At 39.6% G+C, this 20519-nt stretch overlaps 1 protein-coding gene across 6 annotated transcripts in view; it reads left to right on the forward strand.

Moving 5' to 3' along the window:
• PLD1 (phospholipase D1) overlaps nucleotides 1–14300 on the forward strand; it is a 227832-nt gene extending 213532 nt beyond the window's left edge. For all 6 annotated transcript variants that reach the window (XM_055569071.1, XM_055569072.1, XM_055569069.1 and 3 more), the window contains 2 exons: nucleotides 6356–6473; nucleotides 8827–14300. In XM_055569071.1, the coding sequence (XP_055425046.1) occupies nucleotides 6356–6473; nucleotides 8827–9051 (343 nt within the window). In that variant the 3' untranslated portion in view covers nucleotides 9052–14300. The remainder of the gene's footprint in view (nucleotides 1–6355; nucleotides 6474–8826) is intronic.
• The last annotated feature ends 6219 nt before the right edge of the window (nucleotides 14301–20519 follow it).

Genomic DNA, 20519 nt, shown 5'->3' on the forward strand with positions numbered 1-20519 from the left:
TTGAAGAACAAGGTATGTACTTCAGTTTCTTCAGAATTTTTATTCTTCAGTAATGCTTTAGGATTTTCATTATTGGAAGCAGGAGTACTTCTGCTTTATTGACTATGCCAAAGCCTTTGACTGTGTGGATCACAACAAACTGTGGAAAATTCTGAAAGTGATGGGAATCCCAGACCACCTGACCTCCCTCTTGAGAAACCTGTATGTAGGTCAAGAAGCAACAGTTAGAACTGGACATGGAACAACAGACTGGTTCCAAATCAGGAAAGGAGTATGTCAAGGCTGTATATTGTCACCCTGCTTATTTAACTTATATGCAGAGTACATTATGAGAAATGCTAGACTGGATGAAGCACAAGCTAGAATCAAGATTGCCAGGAGAAATATCAATAACCTCAGATATGCAGATGACACCACCCTTATGGCAGAAAGCAAAGAAGAACTAAAGAGCCTCTTGATGAAAGTGAAAGAGGAGAGTGAAAAAGTTGGCTTAAAACTCAACATTCAGAAAGCTAAGATCATGGCATCTGGTCCCATCACTTCCTGGGAAATAGATGGGAAAACAGAGGAAACAATGACAGACTTTATTTTGGGGGCTCCAAAGTCACTTCGAGTCCCTTGGACTGCAAGAAGATCCAACCAGTCCATTCTGAAGGAGATCAGCCCTGGGATTTCTTTGGAAGGAATGATGCTAAAGCTGAAACTCCAGTCCTTTGGCCACCTCATGCAAAGAGTTGACTCATTGGAAAGATTCTGATGCTGGGAGGGATTGGGGGCAGGAGGAGAAGGGGACGACAGAGGATGAGATGGGTGGATGGCATCACTGACTCGACGGACGTGAGTCTGGGTGAACTCTGGGAGTTGGTGATGGACAGGGAGGCCTGGCTTGCTTCGGTTCATGGGGTCGCAAAGAGTCGGACACGACTGAGCAACTGAACTGAAGTGAAAGTCACTGCAGATGGTGACTGCAGCCATGGAATTAAATGACGCTTGCTCCTTGGAAGGAAAGGTATGACCAACCTAGACAGCATATTCAAAAGCAGAAACATTAGTTTGCCAACAAAGGTCCATCTGGTCAAGGCTATGGTTTTTCCAGTAGTCATGTATGGATGTGAGAATTGGACTATAAAGCAAGCTGAGCGCCGAAGAACTAATGCTTTTGAACTGTGGTGTTGGAGAAGACTTTTGAGAGTCCCTTGGACAGCAAGGAGACCCAACCAGTCCATCCTAAAGGAAATCAGTCCTGAGTGTTTATTGGAAGGACTGATGTTGAAGCTGAAACTCTAGTGCTTTGGCCACCTGATGCAAAGAACTGACTCATTTGAAAAGACCCTGATGCTGGGAAACATTGAAGGCAGGAAGAGAAGGGGACAACAGAGGATGAGATGGTTGGATGGCATCACCGACTCAATGGACATGAGTTTGAGTAAACTCTGGGAGATGGTGATGGACAGGGAGGCCTAGCGTGCTGCAGTCCATGGGGTCACAAAGAGTTGGACACAACTGAGCTACTAAACTGAACTGAAAGATTTTTGTTGTTGTCCTTTTGGCTTTTTGCTGACTCTATACATTTCGTGATAAGTTTGTCCCTAGGTGTTTTATTTTTCTTGGCAACTTTTAAACTGTCTTAAAGCAGCAGTTGTTCTTGAACAAGCATTTTCACTCTTCCACAATAGCAGACACAAATAATACATTAAAAAGCACCATGAAAACCTTATGTTGATTTTAGCTCTTTTTACTGGGAAATATTCTCAAAGATAAACGTTGTGACCTAGAGTGGAGCCATTTTCCCCCTTAAAAAAATGCAACTTCAATCCATTTCCCATCCGGTTTATTTTTGAATGGAAATAGAGAGACACATTTCGATGTGGCATCAGTTCTAAATAGAATCAACCATCACAGTACTGCACTGAATGTCACAACTACATGCCAAACAGTTCATTAAGTTCTAGAAAATTATCTGGACTTCACAGATGTAGCCATCACTCAACAGAAGCCGTTAGGCACACAGGTGGAGCTCAGAATCAGTGACAGTGGTAGACATGGCCTTTCCTACTGTCCCACTGATAATGTAAACAATAAACATTCAATACTTGCCATTATTCACATCAGCACAAAATCAAATTCATTTTCTCTGAAACCTTAATCCCCAAATACCCAGGGTACTTCATATTATATTTACTGTACTTTTTAATATAAATGTTTAATAATTAAACTGACAGGCAAAATAATTTATTACTGAATATTATCTGTTATAGGCTTATATAAATACTTTTTCTACTCATAAGTTCTAAACTGATAACTTGACAGACACATTCCCTCACCTCTTGTTCTCATTTAAAAAGCGAAGTCACAGAAGTATTCTTTTTTGCTGTTTTCAGCTGGTTAGACCCGACCCAAATCAAAGACATTATTATAATTGGCTTACTGTTGTAACTTGCACTGTCCTTCACATTTGACACAGTTAAATTTTGCTCTGGGTCTTCAGGAGCAGCAGCATCTGTGTGCAAGCATCATCCTTTAGGATCTTTTTTGAAAGTTATCCCCGTATAGTCTGCATGTGTGTGTTTGTGCTCAGTTATGTCCAACTCTCTGTGACCCCATGGACTGTAGCCCACAAGGCTCCTCTGTCCATGGAATTTTCCAGGCAAGAATACTGGAGGGGGTTGCCATTTCCTCTTCCAGACGATCTTCCCGACCCAGAGACGGGACCCGTGTCTCCTGCCTCTCTTGCATTGGCAGGTGGATTCTTTATCACCGCACCACCTGGAAGACATAATATGAAGTAGAAGTAGAATTTCGAGGCCATAAAACTCTAAGAATCATAGTGAGCCCAGGTGCCAGATTCATTTGTTTTAGATAATTTTTAAAATTTATTATTTTTTCTTTGGCTGCACCACTTGGCTTCTGGTATTTTAGTTCCCTGACCTGGGATTGAACCCAGACCCTCGTAGTGAAAGCACCACGTCTTAACCACTGGACCACCAGGGAATTCCCTTTTAGAGAATTTTTATACGATAGAAAAAGTGCAGACTAAAACTAAAGTGAGATGCCCTTTTATCCCCATAATCTGACTGAGCTTTTTTAGGTATTGGTAATATTGGAGTTGACTGGGGAGAACACGCATGGTAAATATTATATGTGTTGGAACAGTCTTTCCTGAGGTAAATTTTGCATAATGTTTGACCCAGGAATTTTAATTTTTAAATTTCTCTGAGTGAAATAATCATAGAAATTAACAAAGTAATTATATGTGATGAATAAATTATGTTCATTATAGCTTTGTTTATAATAATGGAAAACTGGAAATAACCCAAAAGGTCATAATAAAAGAGCTAGTTAAATAAATTTTCACATAACTGGAAATTCTGCAGTCATGAAAAATGATGATGTAAATCTACATATTTAAATAGTAAGAGGGTAAGAACATTGTGATCTCCACCCTATTAAATCCAACGGTTGGTTCTCATCAGAATTTAACACTGTGTTGATCCAGGATACTCACCCTCGGGCTTTTCTGCAGCCTCATTGACTACTCCTTCTCTCCCCTACTGTTGAGGTCCTCTTCTCTGTCTACACTCAATCACATGGCTTTATGAGTATACATATGTGGACAATTCTCAAAATTATATCTCCAGCCAAACCTTCTCTCCCAAACTCCAGATTCATTTATCCAACTGCCTACTTAGTATCACCACTTGAATATTTAATAGATGTCCCAACAGGTTCAAAGTTGAATTCCTGGTCTTCCCTCACTAACTGACTCTACCCACAGAATTCCCCATCTCAGCTAATGGCAACTACCTTCATCTAGTTGCTCAAGCCAAGGCCCTTTTAGTCATCCTGATGCCTGTTTTTGTCACACTCTATGTCCACTGCATCAGTGAAACCTGATCTCCCCACCTTCCTCTCCACTGCTCAAGCCACCATCATCTCCCACCGAGATCACTGCAGTGACTCCCAACTGGTCTCCGTGTTTCAGCCCTCGCCCTGCACAGTCTATTCTCAACACTGCAGCTGTTTTTTTAATATGTCAGTCAGATTCTGCCACTCCTTGCTCCAGTGCCTGCACTGCGTCCCAATTTCATGCAGTATAAAAGCCAAAACCCTTCTGAGACCTGTTTCTCCACTTCTGTTTCCAGTGTAGCACAAGCCTTTGTATTTATTCCGTGAACCTGCCAGGCATGTGAGAAAAGGGCTTTGGACTCAGCTTAGATTCTAGCTCTGCTAATAGGATGTCTCCAACCTTTTGTTTCCCATTTGCAAAATGGGAATCATGCACTATCAACCTCACAGGATTAAAATAGACATGCTTTTTAACTCTCAGGTTTTATGTAAGTACAAGAGCTCTTACCATTTTCAAATATGACCTCTGAAATTTGTCTTGCTTTGCTTGAGAATTTCTTATTATTTCTAGTCCTCTGTTTATATTTGATCAACTCAGACAATCTACTGCATGTCTTCTTTTATGCTAGGTACTCTGGGGATATGAGACTAACTAAATCATGTTCTCTCAAATAATTTATGCACCAGAACTGGGAGATGGGCCTGGTAAAAGCAAAAAGTGCATGAATATTGCAGGTGTTCTGACAAAAACAAAGCATATATGAAGCACAGTGTGGGGGACATAGGAAGAAAGATCGGCCAAGAGAAATAGGAAATGGGAGAAGGAGGAGCCATAAGAAGTTGTTTAGAGGCAACCTTGTACTGAATCCTGAAAGATGGGGGGTGGGGAAGGAAAAGACTCCCTGACTACTCCTGTCTCATGCTTTTAAAGCACACCTGCTATATACCACATTTTAACCAATTTCTTCTGAGGGTGATTATTTATTCGGTGTTGATCTTACCCACCAAATTTAACTCCACCCAGAGAGGCTCCATGTGTTTCATGTTAATTTCTATACCCCAGAGTTCAGCATAGTTCTTGGCCCAAGGCAGGGAAGAGGGAAGGTTAGAAGGAAAAAAGGAGGGTAAGAAGGTTGGGTCTTGGTTAAGAGCACAGGTTTAGGAGTTAGGTGATCCAGGTTGGAGTCCCAGATCGACAGCTTATTAAGCTGTATGACCTTGAAAGAGTTACTTAAACTTTCTGTGCCTAGTTCCCTTTTCTGTAAAAGGAAAATAATAATAGTTGTTCCCTTTTCATTATTTTTTAAATTTTTTTTAATAGTTACTTCCTCATAGGCTGTTGAGGATTTACTGAGATCATTTTTGGAAAGGGCTCAGCATATTGGCTGCCACATTCTTTGACTACCACTCCTATCTTCCAAGGTCCTCACCCTCCTAGTCCAAATTACAAGGACTCTCTTAGAATGAAATGAAGGTCTTTCTTGTCTAACAGTTAAAACTTATAAGCATTGTAACAACTTGGGGTTTTTTGTTTTGTTTTGCAACTCAGGATTTTTTTTTCCTAAAGATCCACAGTCTTTTTTTTGTATATTTATTTATTTTTAATTGGAATATAATTGCTTTACAATATTGTGTTGGTTTCTGCCATATATCAACACGAATCAGCCATAGGTATACATATGTAGTCTCCCTCCTGAACCTCCCTCCCACCTCTCACCCCTTCCCACACCTCTAAATTGTCATAGAACACTGGTTTGAGTTCCTTGAGTCATACAGCAAATTCCCACCGGCTATCTGTTTTACATACGGTAATGTGTCTATTTCCTCAATTCGTCCCACCCTACTGTCTCAACTCATCCCACGCTCTCCCTCCCCTGCTGTGTCCACAATCTGTTCTCTGTGTCTTCATCTCCATAGTGAAAAGTGAAAGTGAAGTCACTCAGTCGTGGTCAACTCTTAGCGACCCCATGGACTGCAGCCTACCAGGCTCCTCCATCCATGGGATTTTCCAGGCAAGAGTACTGGAGTGGGTTGTCATCTCCATTACTGCCCTGCAAATAGGATCATTAGTACCATCTTTTAGATTCCATATATATGTGTCAGTATACAGTATTTGTTTCTCTCTTTCTGACTTACTCCAATCTATATAATAAGCTCTAGGTTCATCTACCACATTAGAACTGACTCAAACGCATTCCTTTTTCTGGCTGAATAATATTCCATTGTATATATGTACCATTGCTTCTTTATCCATTCATCTGTTGATGGACATCGAGGTTGCTTCCATGTCCTAGCTATTGTAAATAGTGCTGCAGTGAACATTGGGGTGCATGCTGTCTTTTTCCCTTGTAGACACACACTTAGTCTTAATGGCTTCTTTTGATTTCCTTTTTTAAAAAAAATAGGCTCATATGGTTGAGTGCCTGAATTACTGTACCATTTGAAACAGTGCCTGCAAACAAACTGCTTTTGTCTCAGTTACTCATTCAGGAGGACATTTATATTTCAGGGTTGTTCTCGGCTATCTTTCTGACCCGAGTGAAGACATTCAGGATCCAGTGAGTGATAAATTCTTCAAGGAGGTGTGGGTTTCAACAGCAGCTCGAAATGCTACAATTTATGATAAGGTGAGATTTTCATATCCTCCTCCTTTTTAAATTGAATCACATCATAAAAGTATATCATTATTTCTGCGTATTATTGGTACAGAGTATTCTTAACGAGTGTAAAAACACAACATACCTCCAAATTATAACCAAATAATTCTTTGTAGACATTAAGAAAACAGAGTCAAAAAGAGCATGGATTATGATTTAGAAGAGACTTGAGTGGCATTCTGGTCTCAGATTCCAGAATCCCATCATGAGCATCCTTAGCAAGTGGTTACCCAGACTTTGTACATGTCTAGTGATAAAAAGAAAAAGCTGCTGCTGCTAAGTCACTTCAGTCGTGTCCGACTCTGTGTGACCCCATAGACGTCAGCCCACCAGGCTCCCCTGCCCCTGGGATTCTCCAGGCAAGAACACTGGAGTGGGTTGCCATTTCCTTCTCCAATGCATGAAAGTGAAAAAGTGAAAGTGAAGTCACTCAGTTGTGTCCGACTCTTAGCGACCCCATGGACTGAGCCCACCAGGCTCCTCCATCCATGGGATTTTCCAGGCAAGAGTACTGGAGTGGGGTGCCATTGCCTTCTCCAAAAGAAAAAGTAGATGGGATCAAAAAATGAGTCAGACCTGGGTTCAGCCCAGCTCACACAGTTGCTGGTCATATGAGTATGTGTATAGTAATTTCATGTTCTGAGCCTTCCTTTCTTTCCTCTTATAAATTGGAGGGAATATTCATGAGATGGTCATGAGGATAAAAAATAATCTGTTAAATGTATTTAGTACATAGTAGATTATATCCATTCTAATGATGAAGCTTATTAATAATGAGAAACTTCCTCATTTGGACAGTTAAATGTATTTAGCACATAGTAGATTATATCCATTCTAATGATGAAGCTTATTAATAATGAGAAACTTCCTCATTTGGACAGTTGTAATTTTGGAAAGGTGTTTTAAAACCAGCTTCATCTGTTAGGGAAGCCAAATGGCTCTTCTGGTACATTCCATCCATTAGTGATGACAAAGGGTGTGCAAGAGTTCAGAGTCCCCCAGCCCCGGACCAGGTTATGTCATGAAGTAGCTAGCTTTCTATCACAGAAAATGTTCAAGCTGAGATCCATTGACTCTATCATATGACTGTCCATCATAAACAGGATAAGAGGGCATTCTTCTTCTGACTTCCAGACTTCCTTCAGCACAGAAAATTCATCTGTGAACACAAAAATTCATGTTTCTAATGAAACAACAACTATCTACATAGACCTATTTCCTACTGAGGACTCGAGGCCATGATTAAATAGGTCGTGTGTGTGGAGTATTTTTAAAATGTGGGGTACAGCCTAGTTTGGATCCTGGATTGGGAGAAATAACAGCTCTAGGAGACATTTGGGGAATAATCAGATCAATCTGACTATGGACCATATCTTAAATGACATGAAATTGATTTCCTGAGGTGTGAGAACGGTATTGTGGATATATAGGCACATGTCCTTATTCATAAGAAATGCATGCTGAGGTATTCAGGTGTGAAGTGTTATGTGAAACTTATTTTCAGTTAGCAAAATACATGTATAACTTATAACTTTAAGTACAGGTACTGACATGAACATTTTTCAAAATAAAAAGTTAGAGAAAATATACAATTTTTCTTTTAGACATGAACCTCCAATGAAATTCAGGGATGATTATTATCCAAAAAAATTAACCTTAAAGTGGGCTATCACTCATGAATCTCCTTACCACTAGCTTGACATTATCCTGTGGTCAGTCACAGGATAATGCAGATTAGATATGCATGCATGTGTGCTCAGTCACTCAGTCATGTCTGACTCTTGTGACCCCATGGACTGTAGCCCACCACGATTCTCTGTTCATAGCATTCTCCAGGCAAGAATACTGGAGTGGGTTGCCATGCCCTCCTCCAGGGGATCTTCTCCACCCAGAGATTGAACCCAGGTCTCCACCATTGGCAGACCAATTCTTTACCACTGAGCCACCTGGGAAGCACCCCTCCCCCATAGATCAGATATAGGATCTATCTTTTTTTTTTTTTTCATACTGCATGGTATATAGAACTTCTCCAGCTAGGAATTGAACCCATGCTCCCTGCATGGAAACACGGAGTCTCAACCACTGAACCATCAGGAAGGTCCTCTATGATTTTTTTTTTTTTTAATGGAAGCAAATCTAGCACTCTCTGCACTCTCTGTAGCAAATAAAAGAAACAACCCTTCAATCAGGTCTGTGATGTAACATAAAACTAATATATGTTTCATAAAACATAAGTTTTGTCTGTCAGAATGAGTATTTTCCATAAAGGGGATATGCTTTCTTTTAAACTTATCACTCAGTTTCCTATTTGCATTTTAATCAGGTGTTCCGGTGCCTTCCCAATGATGAAGTACACAATTTAATTCAGCTGAGAGACTTTATAAGCAAGCCCATATTAGCAAAGGAGGATCCCATTAGAGCTGAGGAAGAACTGAAAAAGATCCGTGGGTTCTTGGTGCAATTCCCCTTTTATTTCTTGTCTGAAGAAAACCTACTGCCTTCTGTTGGAACCAAGGAAGCCATGGTGCCCATGGAGGTTTGGACTTAAGCGTTATCCTTGTTTGCAGCTCAGAGACTTCCACTCTGAAGAGTACACGTCACATTCTGACTTTCTGGAGACCTAACAGACAAAGCCAGACCCACAGCACACATCCACCGCTTGGACTGCAACACTTTGGGTTGACTTGGAAGGGCTACACTCATACTGATGTAAGAATGATGAACATCGGCATGGCCTTATAATTCCTCGTGCCTCTCCTTGTGAAAAAGGGACTGCGTTCTTAGGTAGCATATACCCAACAGCGTCAACACATATTTCAATTCCGTGATGTATATCAAAGTGCATTTTCTTTGCTAACAAGAATTTATCTGTAACTGATCTACGTTGCCAAAAGTTGTCTGAACCTCCTTAATCTCCTCTGACCCTCACACATGCAGCTGTTGTTTGCTAGACCTGTCTTCATCTTGTAATCCATACAGGCTCTGTTTTACAGAGTTTTTATTGCTAGAAGATGTGATGCTGCTCTGAGATTCTTGAAGGTTCCATGGGATGCTCTGCCCATCTGGTCCTGGAGTCATGGTGTGCACCCAACCAAGGATGTGGTCCTTCTTCCTTTCCAGTGACTGAAAGGGAGGACAGACCTTAATCTATACAGCAACCCATGTTAGGTACTTTTGATAATATTGACAGTATGTATCTTGACACGACAGAGCAACAGGAAGGAATTAAATTTGGTTATTACAGCAGAGATTTCACTTTACCTCCAAAGCCACTGACAAGATGTGTTCTTATGATAGGGCCCATCAGATCAGATTTGAAAACATGTGTAGGATATTTGATTACACAGCAACCCATAAAACTCGAAGACAGAGCATACAGCCTTCAGAAATCACCAACATGTTGGTGGGAATCAGATTCAGATAAGGAAAGAACATTTCTTATAGTCCTGTAAAATTTCCTGCCATCCTTAGCTGCTGGACTGATTGAAATTGGAGTTTCTACATTTCAAAATAAAACCAGCAAATACAACTTGTCTTTCAAGAGAATCAGGGGCTTCATAACTCATGCCAAGTGAATGAGTATGAGCCCAGCCTTATTTGACATTCAGCTCTCTAGCTATGCTACCTTCTAGAAGAAAAATTGATTGTAAAATACATGTACCATCTCTTGCATTATTAAATAAGCATTAACATTCCACTAGAGTTCCAAAGAGGTTAGGATTATTTATTAATTCACACTATCCTCATCTGTGAATTGTTCAGGAAATCCATTTCTCTTTTTTGGATGTTAACATACCCTTTGATATCCCATAGCTCTAGTTTTATTAAGCAGAACCACTCTTACAACTTGAAGAACTAATGTGGGTTCCCAACAGGCCATAAAATATGGTATAGATGGGGCTTCCCTGGTGACTCAGACAGTAAAGAATCTGCCTGCAATGCATGAGATCTGGGTTCGATGCCTGGGTCAGGAAGATCCACTAGAGAAGGGAATGGCAGCCCACTCCAGTGTTCTTGCCTGGAGAATCCCATGGACAGAGGAGCCTGGCAGACTATAGTCCATGGGGTCGCAAAGAGTAGGACTCGATGGAGTGACTAACACTTTCACTTTCACGCTTACACTGGGTGCAATAATTACACCTTTATGGGTTACCCGGACAGAATCTTGTCCAAAGAAGTGAGAACCCATGCCTGTTTCATAGAGCTGATAGTCCAGTGGAAAAGATTAAATAGGAACATAAAGCCAGTGAAACAGCATAAAGTCAGTTAGCAGGAAAGAGACAGTGTTACATACCCACAAGAGAGTTTTACAAATGAGGTGAGACTGAGTAACCAACAATGGAAATTAATATGTTTTTATGGTGGCCAGAGATGAAAATATTGCTTCATTCTATAGCAATCATAAATAAGATGTTTGCTATTTATGAAGTTTAGATTGGCATTTAAAGTGTTGAGTGTATGTGGAATACCTAAGAATTTCTTATATTTTCTTTTTAAATGTTCTTTTAATTGTAGAAGAGTCAAAAGACCGGCTCTTGAAAGGGCCCTTTCTCTTTAAAAAAAAAAAAAGCACGTAATACAACCTCTCCCCATTTCATAGCTGAGGAAACTGTTAGTTGATGGACCCTTGTTAGTTATGGACTAACAACCTTGTTATTTGATGGACTCACTGACGTTCACCCATTAGGACTAATGACATTGCTGCAATCCACTACTGCCTCTCCTTTCACTCATCACTGCCCCACAATGAGGAGATGCAATAAATAGATTACAGAGAGGATGTCTCTAAGCTATTTTGAACCCTGTGATCTTATAGACTTATGCGCTTGTCCGTCTCCCTCAACTAGAATGGAAGCTCCATGGGGCAGGGACTTTCCTGTGTTTTGTTCATAATGTTATCTCCAGAGCTTGAAACAGAGCCTGGTTCATAGGAAGTGCTCAGTACATGTTTGTTGGATGAATAAAGGAGATGGAGGAGAGAACTAATGAAATGAAAACCTTATAGAGTCTCAGACAAGAAATCTTCCTGCTATTGCTAAAGAAACTGTTAGCAAGGTTCTTTTCTACTCAATCTTCTCAAAGGCAAGATGTTTATATGCAAAGAGAGGGGCTACAAGATTTATTTGGGTAGATTTTATGGGAAATTCAGGGCCACAATTTCTTGCTTTGCAGTGGCAGTTTACATAGCGCACCTTTCTGTAAAAATTGCATGGGCTGTGGACACAAGATGCATGACCTAATTACCCATCATTCTCTGACACCATTACTACCTACTAGAAGTTCAAATACTTTAACATTGCAGTGTCTGATATAAACTTTAAAATGCAAGGGATTTAGCATCTTGAAAAACTATTATGAATCTGTACATTTTAAATTGACTATAATCTTTTGAAATTACAAAAGATAATTACAGCCTTTAAGTGCTATACCTGAGATTCTGATAATCCGTGTGATAATTTTTGCTTTCAAGAAGGGGAAAAAAAATCTGTGATTATAAGAAGTGAAGGGTAGAAAGTGGTCATGGCCTATTAAAGCTATTCATGTTGACCAAACTTAGTCATTGGAGGACACTCAGCACAGCAGGTCCGGCGCAGGCGTGTGCTCTGGAGCAAGTGGCCACTTGGTGACTCACCCTCCAATGGGACTGTCTTCTTTTTCAGCTGTAAAGCATCACAGAAGGGCTTGGAGAGCTGGTCATTAAATAATTGAGTGACATATTATAAAACAAAACATTGATTTTAATAGCATCTTTGGGAAAAAATTTTATCTCTAGGTAATCAAAAATGTAAGCAGTTAATCTCTTACGTAATAACGGGAAAATGTAATATATTGTGAATTAACAGTCTTCCAGGTGAAAACAGCAAGCCAGGAAAACTTTTTTTAGCAGATGTAAGATAAAGAAGTGCAGGGTCTTCATAATGTATATAAAACCTGTTCTGCCTGTTATCTTACATCTTAACAGAGGTAATGGTTCTTTTTAACATTTCTGATCTGATGTGGCACGTGAGCATTCTCAGATGCCTGTCACCCTCTGGAGAGGAGCTAAAGAGGACTCTTCATGTCTTCTCATCCCTCTCTATTCTCTTGTTATGAAATGAGCAAATGTTATAGGATTTTCAGTGTGCTTAGGAATACAATTTTATTCCCTTGGAAGATCCTCTGAGGTCAATTAATACTGGCAATTTGGAGGTTTAAAATGAGTTTTACTAGGCATCAGTTCAGTTCAGTCACAGAGTTGTGTCCGACTCTTTGGAACCCCATGGACTGCAGCATGCCAGGCCTCCCTGCCCATCACCAACTCCCAGAGTTTGCCCAAATTAATGTCCATTGAGTCTGTGATGCCATCCAACCATCTCATCCTGTCGTCCTTTTCTCCTCCTGCCCTCAATCTTTCCCAGCATCAGGGTCTTTTCAAATGAGTCAGTTCTTTGCATCAAGTGGCCAAATTACCAGGCATAGGCCTTGAGAAATTCTTGAATCTAGAAATTCACTGGAAAAGGAATTCACCATCTATCAAAACGTTGCAGGTGAAGAATCAATGGATTTGCCTTATGTTTATGGGAGGCAGATACCATCATAAATGCCTAATGGCATTTAATTCACATGTGATATATTACTAGGTTTGACTTCAGATTAGGATTCATTGAAGGAACCAAAAATGCTGTGACTGAATTTATTATAGGTTATCTTATTTTTTCCTTTATATCAGTTTTAAATTTTAACTTAAAAACAAAAAGTTAATCTAAAATAAATGAAAATTTGTCACACTAATCATTTTAAACTTTTACGTTTTAAAGTCAGAGACTGGGATAGCTGTCCAACCAAAATGTAGGCTTAAATACTCTTTCCTATCTCCAGCAACTCAATTGTTCACTTTATTCTAGATACGTGCACTTAAGTGAATGTTGTCCTACTTCTGCTCAACACTGGGAAATATAACATCATGTTCTCCTAAGGTATATTCCACTTGGATTCATCACATAAAATGGTCTGGGTCAAAACTACTGATACTCTTCCTCAATCATTCTAAAAATTCATACTAGAGTATTGTAGTTGGAGCACATGTCTCTGACACAAAAACCAAATACATATTGATGAACATTCACCCATTCAGAACATTCAGGTATTCTGGACAGAACTCAGGCACCTAGCCTCACCCTTATGATGGGCTTTGGCAAACTAAGACTGGGCCTCCTGTGTTTGTAAATAAAGTTTTCCTTGATTGCAGCCATGTCCATTTGTTTACATGCCCCATGACCAAATGATCTGCAAATCCAAACTACTTGCTATCCTTAAGAAATGTTTACTGATCCTTCTCCCGAGAGCAGAGAATGTCCAGTTAGAATACCTCAACCAAACAGATTTGAGTGAGTTTTATTCTCTTCCATGAACAAGGTTTTCAACTCTTCCCTATCCCAGAGCCAGCATTCTATAATAGAATAATGGTAACAAGGTCAAGTTCTTTCAGGAATGAAAAGTCATATGAGTTTTGGTTCTGAAAGAGTTATTGTCAACTCATGCAATCTCCTCCCAGCTGAGCACTCAATATGAAGCACTGTTGATAATGTTTTTTAACTAAAGTGTTCAATGAGGATGGGTAGACCTAACGGTTTGTATTCAGAATGAGAATTGTGAACTCAAGAAACTCAGTCTCCCTGGATTTTCCTTCTGTGAAGCCCTGGAAATGACACATGTATCCATTCTCTGCCTCACAGTCAGTGCTTTCGATGCCGACTCCCTTAACTGACTTTTAAAATGTAAATATTCATTAATTAAGCAATTAAAAGTGTGAAATCAGCAGTGTCCCTCTCTTTGAAAAGAAGATTCCTTCTTCTGCACATGAGGTTTTTAGAGCCAGCGCGATGTAGGTCTGAGCTGGAGACAGAAGTGTGCACCCTGGAGCAGGTGTCAGAGCCCCAGCGTCCCCTGCCGTTCCCAGTCCTTCTCACAAGCTTCATGCAGGAGTCTCAGCAGCACCCAGAAAGAGAAAGAAAGAAGCCCCCCCTTTTGCCCCCTCCTCTTTCAGTTACTACCTATTCCCTGAAAGGCGACCACTTTCCCCAGGTTTTAAACAGAGATTAGTTTTGCCTATTTTCGTACCCCACTGGCCTTTTCAACAAAGACACCCTCAGCCTTATCTCTACTAGGCGTCTTGCAAGCTGTCTTTGACTTCCAGGGGACTGCTCACATTTGTAGACTCATCCTGGGCTCCTCTCTCTCCGTTTCACTTCTTCAGGGTCTGGCTTGTTCTTCCCATTCCACTCAGTGCTCAGGTGATCCAATGGCTTCCCTGCTATCTCTCTGCTCACCTGCAGCCCTGCTTTCCCTACTAAGCTCCAGACACATTAGATGTCTGAGCAATAACTATCTCTACTTCTCCACATGGGTCCGAGAGAGCGAGTAGAGAGGCAGAGGGAAACCCATCAGAGGCAAAGCTGCAGCGTGGAGACCCGCCCTCTGCAGCACAGGTGACCTCAGAGGTAGGGGGACAGCCCGTGTGGTGAGGCATCAACAGTGCCCCCTAGAATGGGCCTGTGGATTTGTTTTCATAATATAGTATTCTTATTCTAGAAGCTTGTAATTTCTTTGAAGACAAGGGTCTTCTTCTTCATACTTCATGTAGGGCTTGTCACAATGAGTAGCATATTGTTCAGGTTATGTGGAAAGTGACTTGAAAGCATTCTTTGCTCATGGTACGTGAGATTCATCAGGCCAATCTGTAAAGAGGATGAGAACATAAAGAATTGAGTTGTTTTATGTTAGAGTGGAGGGATAAGAAGTAGATTTCTAAATTCCTCTTTATATTTACCAAGTCTCAATAACTTTTTAAAATATAGTTTGAGCTGTGATAATGGAAACTTTAAACATCATCAAAATCACATTTGAAAGACTTAAGAAAATTAAATAGTTTTTCCAATGATATTTGGCTATTCACTTTCTAGACAGTAAGTAGGTCAAAAGGTGGGTTTAGAATTGCACCAGATAACTCAGTGGACAAACATTAGCTGATTTATGAGAAACAAAACAGGAGCAGTACTTTTAAAAAGTCTTTTAACATAAAGACATTTTCTGAGCCTCTTTTTCATAACAAGTCTTCATTCATAAGAAATTTTGCGTTACAGTGCATTCCCTAGATAAAGAAAAGGGGACACTAAGGTAAAAGACAAAATCAGAAACTTTTGTCCCCACATTTTACTTATCCCACTAAGACTTTCTTTTTAAGTTTTTATTGAAGTACAGTTGCTTTACAACACTGTGTTAGTTTCAGTTCTACAACAAAGTGAATCAGCTATATGTACACATGTATCTCCTCTTTTTTGGATTTCCTTCCCATCATACTAAGATTTTTAAAATTTATTTATGTTTTTATTGAATGAAATTCAATAAGTTAAATTCTATAGTGCTTTACAATTTTCAAAATTTCCATATACATATCATATAATCCCATATAATCATATAATTATAATCATATAATCCCATAATGCTATGCTATGCTAAGTCACTTCAGTCATGTCCGACTCTGTGCGACCCCATAGACGGCAGCCCACCAGGCTCCCCCGTCCCTGGGATTCTCCAGGCAAGAACACTGGAGTGGGTTGCCATTTCCTTCTCCAATGCATGAAAGTGAAAAGTAAAAGTGAAGTTGCACAGTCGTGTCCGACTCCTAGCGACCCCATGGACTGCAGCCTACCAGGCTCCTCCGTCCATGGGATTTTCCAGGCAAGAGTACTGGAGTGGGGTGCCATTGCCTTCTCCATAATCCCATAATAAGCCCCCTTTTTTAAAATCCCCCATCCCTTTGCCCCTTCGTCCCCTCCCCACTGCTAACCCTTAGTTTGTTCTCTGTATCTGTGCATCTACTTCTTTTTTGTTTTATTCACTAGTTTGTTGTATATTTTAGATTCCACATTAAGTGATATACAGTATTTGTCTTTGTTGTCTGATTTATTTCACTTACCATAATACCTTCCAAATCCATTCATGTGGCTGCAAATTGCAGAATTTAAAGTCAGGAAGTTCCTGATTGGCTGGTTAAATTATCTTTCCCTTACCCTGCTAATTACCTGCTCTTATGCCCAGAACAGCCCAGCCCTGGATCATAGATGCCTTTTTGTTTGAAATTGGTGTGAGATGTCACTGTGTGCTACTCCTCTCTACACACTTTCATATGCTCTTTCTCTTGAAACTCTGGATTTTTTTTCCAGTTTTTTCTTTAATTTTAAATCGCAACTTTTAGTACAGAAGATTGAGTAAATTGCATTCCTCAGTCCAAGGCCCATTAAGACTCGCTCTCTTGTTTAACTCATTTGTTACTTATTTTAATCTACACATTCCATTCATTTTCTCCTCCTTGCAGTGATCAGTATTAATCATTTTAATGTATTTTTGTGTATCTTTTTACTTGAATGTATTCTTGTAAAATGTGTACTCTTGTTTGAGGAATTTTTATTTACATAAATAATATTATTTCTGGGAAAGCACTAATTTTAATACTTAGGTATGTTGATGTATGCAGGTCTGACCTCTTGCATTTAATCACGGAGCTTACTGTTATGCAATCATCACATTTCATCCATCACTTTCCCACAAACTGACCCCAAGTTACCTCCAGCTACCCACCACCACATATATGCTGCAGTGAAAATCCTCATACCATAGGGCTGCTTGAGTAGCCTCACAATATGGCAGCTAGCTTCCCTCAGAACGAGTGATCCAAGAGAAAACCAAGCAGAAAACACATGTCTTTTATGACCTAGTCTTGGAAGTCACAAACCATCATTACAACACTATCCTATTGATTACACCAGTCAGCGCTATTCAGAATGGGAGAAGACTAGAGATCTTCCTTGACTTATGATGTGGTTATGCCCCAATAAACCCGCTTTTAAATTGAAAATATTGTTAAATCGAAAATGTACTTAATATACCTAACCTACCAAACACATTAGCCTAGCCTACCTTAAATGTGCTCAGAATACTTACATTAGTCTATAGTTGGGCAAAATCAACTAACATAAAGCCTATTTCAAAATAAACTGTTGAATACCTCATGTAATTTATTGAATATTATACCAAAAGTGGAAAACTTCTGTATGGTTGTACAGGTGCACAATGGTTGTAATAGTGTCGGTTGTTTACCTTTGCGATTACACGGCTAACTGAAGCTATGGCCTTACCACCACTACCCAGTACCATAGAGTATTGCGCTGCATGTTCTGAGCCTGGGAAAAGATAAAATTTTACATTTGAAGTATAGTTTCTATTGCATACTTATCCCTTCAAAAGTTTTAAGTCAAACCATTATTAAGTCAGGGACCATATCTATATACAGCATGAGTACTGGGAAGTGGGGTCATTGGGGTTATATTGGAGGCTCGACACCACAAACATCAACTATTATACTTCTTTTTTATTTATTTATTTGTTTTTAATTGAAGGATAATTGCATTGCAGAATTTTGTTTTCTGTCAAACATCAGCATGAATCAGCCATAGGTACACCCATGTCCCCTCCCTCCCGAACTTTCCTCCTCATCCCACCCTTCCAGATTGTCACAGAGGCCCTGTTTGAGTTCCCTGAGTCATACAGCAAATTCCCACTGGCTATCTATTTTACATATGGTAATGTAACTTTCCATGTTACTCTCTCCGTACATCTCACCCTCTCCCTCTTCCCCTCCTCCCATGACCATAGGTCTGTTCTCTGTCTGTTTCTCCCTTGCTGCCCTGAAAATAAATTCATCAGTACCATCTTTCTAGATTCCATATATATGTGTCAGTATATGATATTTATATTTTTCTTTCTGACTTACTTCCCTCTGTATAATAGGCTCTAGGATTGTCCACCTCATTAGACCTGACTCAAATGTGTTCCTTTTTATGGCTGGGTAGTATACCATTGTATATATGTACCACAACTTCTGTATCCATTCATCTGTTGAAGGGCATCTAGGTTGCTTCCATATTCTAGCTATTGTAAATAGTGCTGCAGTGAACATTGGGGTACATGTGTCTTTTTCAATTTTTATTTCCTCATGGTATATGCCTAGAAGTGGGATTGCTGGGTCATATAGTGGTTTTATTCCTAGTTTCTTAAGTAATCTCCATACCATCTTCCATAGTGGCTGTATCCATTTACGTTCCCACCAGCAATGCCAGAGGGTTCCCTTTTCTCCACACCCTTTCCAGCATTTGTTTGTAGACTGTAGACTTTTTGATGATGGCCATTCTGACTGGTATGAGGTGGTCTCTTGTAGTTTCGATTTGCATTTCTCTAATAATGAGCGATGTTGAGCATCTTTTCATGTGTCTGTTAGCCATCTGTATGTCTTCTTTGGAGAAATGACTGTTTAGGTCTTTTCCCCACTTTTTGATTGGGTGGTTTATTTTTCTGGTATTAAGTTATATGAGCTGCTTGTTTATTTTGGAAAGTAATTCTTTGTCAGTTGTTTCCTTTGCTATTTATTTTCTCCCATTCTGAGAGTTGTTTGTAGTTTCCTTTGCTGTACAAAAGCTTTTAAGTTTAATTAGGTCCCACTTGTTTATTTTTGTTTTTATTTCCATTACTCTAGGAGGTGGGTCAAAGAGGCTCTTGCTTTGATTTATGTCATCGAGTGTTCTGCCTATGTTTTCCTCTAAGAGTTTTATAGTTTCTGGTTTTACATTTAGGTCTTTAATCCATTTTGAGTATATGGAACAAGATAGAGAGCCCAGAGATAACCCCACGCACCTATGAGTACCTTATTTTTGACAAAGGAGGTAAGAATATACAATGGGGCAAAGACAGCCTCTTCCGTAAGTGGTGCTAGGAAAACTGGACAGATACATGTGAAAAAATGAGATTAGAACACTTCCTAATGCCATGTATTTCTATTTTTCCCCAGACTTCTTGTTTCCCAGATAGATATTTGGTTTTTCTCTGTTCTTTTCCTGAGTTGATTATCTGTGTGATAATTCTGCCACCTAGAAGATGTACACTACCTTCCCACACATGCAAGAATCCCGAAGCTTCTTGTATGCATATCCACACTGAGTTCTATTATAAGAATTGTCAAATGGTTGTCAAATACCACTCATAAAAAGGAAAATGACACTAGGTTTATCCCTGAAAAAGGAGCCCCTTGCATTCAGGATCCCGAATTTCAAATCAGCCGTGGTATTTTTGTTGTTGTTAACTTAAGCCAACCTCGACTTTTCTTTCTATTGTTGTAAGTAGTGAGCCCTGTTTTACCTGATTTCATTTTTTAAAATGTATTTGCAAAATAACGTGTGTATTAGTAAGATACCTGGCCGTTTTTAGAAGTCAAAGAGGTATAGATGGCAGAAGCATTCTCTTTGATGCTTTCATAGGTCAGAGAAGCTACAACAAATGCCGTGGTCTCTGAAAGGATGTTTTATTGCAAATAGAAAATGATCATTAGTAACAACTCTGACATTATACTGCATGAAACATTTACATGTTAAGTATTCTTTCTGCTTCTGCTAGTCTGCAACCCTTGAATTTTTCACACATGAAGACATGGATGCATATCAAATAAAAGATTAAAGATCATGGATAATAGCAATACAATGGGGAACCAAATGTTCATGTTTCATTAGGAAAAATAAAAAGAAAGAGAGAAACTTATCACTGCCATTTTTTATTTATTGACGCAAAAATGCTGTTCAGCACATAGCCATTACCATCCAAAGTGAGATACAGATGAGTATTGAGAGTCTGAGGGGAAAGCAAAGGCCTTGAGAATTTCTCCCATCACATAGACCAGAGAAATAAATTATTGAACCATACCTGAGCCCAAAAGCAAACTACTTCGATTTAATTCTCCGCCCTTCATTCTTATGCTAAGATAAGCATATGATGGACCATTAACAGCCTCCTATGGGAAACCTGCCTCTGGTGGAGATTATTTGTGATAACTCTGCTACCTAGAAGATGTACATTACCTTCCTGCACTTGCAGAAATCCTGAGTGGGTGCTCAGGATCCCTGTGTCTGACCTAAGAGATGCAAGTCAAGG

The sequence above is a fragment of the Bubalus kerabau genome, chromosome 2, assembly GCF_029407905.1.
Source record: "Bubalus kerabau isolate K-KA32 ecotype Philippines breed swamp buffalo chromosome 2, PCC_UOA_SB_1v2, whole genome shotgun sequence".
Lineage (NCBI taxonomy): Eukaryota > Metazoa > Chordata > Mammalia > Artiodactyla > Bovidae > Bubalus > Bubalus kerabau.